The sequence below is a fragment of the Propithecus coquereli genome, unplaced genomic scaffold, assembly GCF_000956105.1.
Source record: "Propithecus coquereli isolate 6110/MARCELLA unplaced genomic scaffold, Pcoq_1.0 Scaffold85, whole genome shotgun sequence".
Taxonomy (NCBI): Eukaryota; Metazoa; Chordata; class Mammalia; order Primates; family Indriidae; genus Propithecus; species Propithecus coquereli.
In genome coordinates, this window is record NW_012154729.1 from 5,224,451 (window position 1) to 5,229,172 (window position 4,722).

The 4,722-nt window shown below is 39.3% G+C and overlaps 1 protein-coding gene across 1 annotated transcript in view; it reads left to right on the forward strand.

Annotated features, from left to right (window-relative positions):
• Positions 1-4,722, forward strand: part of FGD6 (FYVE, RhoGEF and PH domain containing 6) — a 153,448-nt gene that overhangs the window by 101,510 nt on the left and 47,216 nt on the right. The window contains exons 9-12 of the mRNA XM_012663990.1: positions 2,825-2,883; positions 2,967-3,038; positions 3,765-3,833; positions 4,352-4,435. Coding sequence (XP_012519444.1) covers positions 2,825-2,883; positions 2,967-3,038; positions 3,765-3,833; positions 4,352-4,435 — 284 coding nt within the window. The remainder of the gene's footprint in view (positions 1-2,824; positions 2,884-2,966; positions 3,039-3,764; positions 3,834-4,351; positions 4,436-4,722) is intronic.

Sequence of the window (4,722 nt, forward strand, 5' to 3'; positions counted from 1 at the left end):
CTGTGAGCTAGGATGACACACTCTAGCCTGGGCAACACAGTGAGACTCTGTCTCAAAAAAAAAAAACAAAAAAACCCATATACAAAACTCTACTCATAAGACTTGAAGCCTTTTTTAAAACTCTATTTTGGACAGATTTAAAATAGAACCAGATAAAGTAGTAAAGTGGTGTGGAGGCGGGTGAGATATAGGGACAAAAGAGGCCCACAGCAAGCCCTCGTGAAAGCCAGCCTCCTGAGAGTGTGGACCTGGCATGGCCAGGGGTCAGGAAGCTTTGCCCTCCAGTGCTCGGTCATGCTCCGCCTGTGGCATGTTTGATTTCTCTAGACATCCTTTTCTTCATCTTGTAAAAACAAGGACCGAACCAGGTGATCTGGAAGGTCCATTAGGCATTGGCCTTAGACCCTTCCACCCTCACCTTTAGTACCTCAGGGAAACAGTCCCCTATAATACAAGGGACTCTTCGATATTCTTGGGGCCGTTGGAGTTTCCGTCTGTATCTCTCTGTCTGTCTATGTCTCTCATCGTCTCTGTCTCTCTCTCACACACAGATTAATTCTGTTCAGGTGTTTCTTTCTGTTTATCCCCAGACTACCCCTTTCAAATGTCATAGTTATACCCCTGGTTCTAATCTGCAGAAACACATTAAACAAGTCCATGTCCACCCATTAATTTAATGAATTTTGATTACATGCTTGTATGTCCTTTACAATTTCAGAGTAAAAAGTTGAATAAGTTTTTAACCCATTTTGTAGAGATTCTTATTCACTCTCTTAATCATTTACTTCCCTGTCTCTGACATCTTTTATTTGCAAGTATTATGCTTTTAAAGATGCTTCATTAAAGGAAAAGATTGTGGTGGGGGATATGACGTGTTTCTTTTCTTCAGTAAACATATACTCGATGAAAAAGTTTATAATACCCATCAAGTAAAGAACAAAGCAGATGGCTTCAAAGTAAGGCTGCACTGCTCAGGACAGAATCATTCTGAGGAGGAAGAAAGGTTGGAGATTGAGGGGGCAGGGAAGCTTTGCCAGAGAAAAGTGGGACTGGAGATGAGTGGGAGGGTGGGCGAGAGCAAGAGTAGGCATTCCAGACCAGAGCCCGTCTCATGAGGATAAAAATTTTGTACAGAATTTAGCGAATAGAAAGAAAACATCTATCTGAGGTCCCAGGCTTCTGCCTTCAAGGAAAGTGAGTTATTAGCTCCATTTTACACATAAAACAAATATGGAGCCAGAGATTAAGGAAATTATTTAAAGGAAACTGCACACTTCAGGAAAGACATAGATTAGAATAAGCAATGAATAGTGAGGGCTAGTGTATGGCCAGAGGCCAATCACATGGTGAGCAGCTACAGATGAGACTGCCCAAGGGTGAGAGATGAGACAATATACCTTTGAAAGGTAAGCAGAGAAGTTAAAGGAATATAGTCATTGGGGCCTGTTAAAGAGATGCCATGGGGAAAGTAGATTTGCTGGATGAACTGGAGAACTCAGCTTCAAGGCCAGGTGACCAAATAGCAGCTTTGTCATTCATCCATTCATTAAATCCTAAGGCTTATCTACCCTGCCCGCTGGGAATTCTAGCAGGCCAGGAAGCAAGGAATGTGTCCAAGGTAATTCGTGAATATCTGCTATGAAGAGAGTATCAGGTGCAGTAAATTCGCATATATAGTTGGGGTCTCTATGTAAGGAAATAACTGCTTTCCTTTATAATAGTGATGATAACACACACTTAAAAAATACAGAAACCTCCACAGTTGGTACCAGAAAGAGAATCTCTTGGTAGGTTACAGTAGTCGGAACAAAATATCTCAACCCCTTTTCAGACACTGATCTTTTGTTTTTTAATAGTGCTTTCATCAGTGACCACTGTCACTGCCACAACAGCCTCGGGAGGGCGTGCTTCCCTCTTTAACACTGTACCAGTTTCTGTGTGTGGGCATGCTACTCTCATACTGTACAGGATAATCTTCTTTGTGTGGGTTTGTAATGAGTATCGCGTGGTGATTAGCATCCCTGCCTCCTGCCCACTAAAGGCCAATTGGTCTTCCCAGTCGTTATGACAACAAAAAATCGTCTTTACGCGTGTCCCTAGGGGAGGACTACTGCCTGGGGTTGAGAAGAACTGCAGCCCTAAAGCAGACAAAATGTGAACTTTTTCCTTTATATCTAGTTACAAGATGACCAGGCTAGAGCATTCAAAAACATTTTGCTGAAGGCAAAGGGTTAATAAAAAGAATAAAACACAGATAGTCCTGTGAGGCTAAATCACCCAGCTCTCAAAATGACACACATAATTTCCTAAGGTCTAGTATGCCTCCATGTGGCATTTCTCCCATTTCTAATTCACACTTCTTGGAATTAGACTAAGAGAAGGAGGCTGAGCCCTGCCCCTCTTATGTAGTCATTTCTTATAGGTCTTGTTTCCTATATCAGGATCCTTTTCCCTGACAGTCATTCTCTCCTGATATAGTTTACATTGGGATGCTCCTTTGCTTCCAGGTGAAATCCTATCCTTATCCTTGTAAACTGTAACAGGACAATCAAATCTCAGCACAAAACACCCCTGATTCATGCCGTTGATTAACATTGTCTACAATGTCTTTCTTTGGCTCATTTTTTCATAAATGTTTTTTTTGCCTGTTTTTCCTTGATTTTGTCTTTATCAAACCTCATATTTCTGCCTCCTCACAGTTAAGTGAGCTCTTCCCGCGGTTGGTTGCTGTGAACTAGCTAACTTGTCATCTGGAGTTGCTTAATCCTGCAAACCGTTTGTCTCACTGGTATTGACCAAATGTACCTTCTTCTACACATTTTAGATGCCCTTGCTGTTGTCATAGAGGTAGCCAACCATGCCAATGACACCATGAAGCAAGGAGTAAGTATCTTGATATCAGTGGTTGGTGTACTCTTGAACCTGAAAGCCTGGGCCTTCACGTGCTCTACATTGTTTTTCTGTAGGACAACTTTCAGAAACTTATGCAAATTCAGTACAGCTTAAGTGGACACCATGAAATAGTGCAGCCTGGACGGGTGAGTGTTTTAGACTGCCTTTTGCAAATTTAATACAATGCATTTAGGCACCATTCGTAGCTATTTTTCATTTCAGTTATGAAAATAGGTTGTTATCGTCACTCTTCATTGATCCAAACTCAATCACTCTATCCATTCAAAACTTCCATGATGTAAGTCACTGTGACGGTTTAATTAGGAGCAAGTCCATTCATGATATAATTCCAATTCAATTAGGAGAATGGCAAGGGACCCCACAGATTATCTGATTTAATGGGATCATTTTATTGTGTAATACCAACTGGGCTCACACAGCTTTGAAGACAATTTCATTTAAAATCTTTAATATAAGAGAGGATTATGAAGGGAAGGGGAAAATTGATATTTTGATGCTCCTCATAGAGCACAAAAGCGGCCTAGGGAATGAATTCAGGAAAATTGCAAAATGCAGTTGTCAGGATGTTGGACGTGCTTCAGGATCAAGTGTGCACTCCGTCAGTCACACGTCTCTCCGCACAGTATCCCTGGGGCCAATATTGGATTTATGTAACTCTGCTTGCTCGTCCAATTCCTAAATGATGTATAAGATTTAAAATTAACTGTGACTGTAAAAGTCACAAGGAAATTATGTCTCCATGGCCCTACACAAAAAGGTTTCTGAGGAAAGAAAGTTGATAAGGAGCTTATTTATATATTGTCATTGTGTTATGATGGTAGGACTAAATAGATGTTTGTTTGGATGAACAGGTTTTTCTCAAAGAAGGAACTCTGATGAAGCTATCTCGGAAAGTGATGCAGCCCCGAATGTTTTTCCTGGTAAGAGGCCATGTGTAGTTCTGTTGTTAGAGGCAGGGATAATTGTTTAATGAAAGGAGACATTTATCCATAGCAGATAAGCTTAGCACATTCAAAAATCAGTTTTAGTGGCATTTTTGGCCGTATTGCATATTTGAAGTCTGTTATGATGCATAATCAGAAAATTATTTCCTTTTGGAATGTAGTTTATTTCATTTGTAACTCGGAAGAATTGTTTCAGTCATTTATTTAGGCAGACTGTAATACCTTAGGGGGATTTAGAATTCAGAAGACATTAAATCTGATATAGAACTTGGAAAGGAAGCACATTTTCCAGAAATTGCCTTTTTAATAATATTCTAATACAACATTCTAGGTGGTTGTAGTGTATATAGCTAAATAGATGTATCTTATTCAGAGAGCTGTTAGTGAAGAAATAGTATTTTTCCTTTATTTTTGTATCTTATCAATATCTTTGTAGCTGAAATTTGTTTTTTTACTTTGTTTTTTTACTTACTGTGAAATGTTTCTACTTTCAGTTTAATGATGCCTTGCTGTATACAACCCCAGTGCAGTCTGGGATGTATAAACTGAACAACATGCTCTCATTGGCTGGAATGAAGGTCTGTGTATCTGTTAGAAGTTTTTTTTATTCAAATATATATAGTTATATATTTGGGAAAAATACCTAAGATAATCATCTTTCTCACATCCTTAACTTTTTTCTCTCCATATGTTACTATCATGCTTTCATATAGTCATTTGTTCACTCATGCATTAATTTATTCATAAGATATTTATTGAGAACAATTATAAATAAAACATGGTAATAAGTTTGGTGGAAAATAGGAAGATGGGTTGATTCTTTTTCTCTCTGCCCCACCCCAACACCTCTCCCTACCACCCCCCA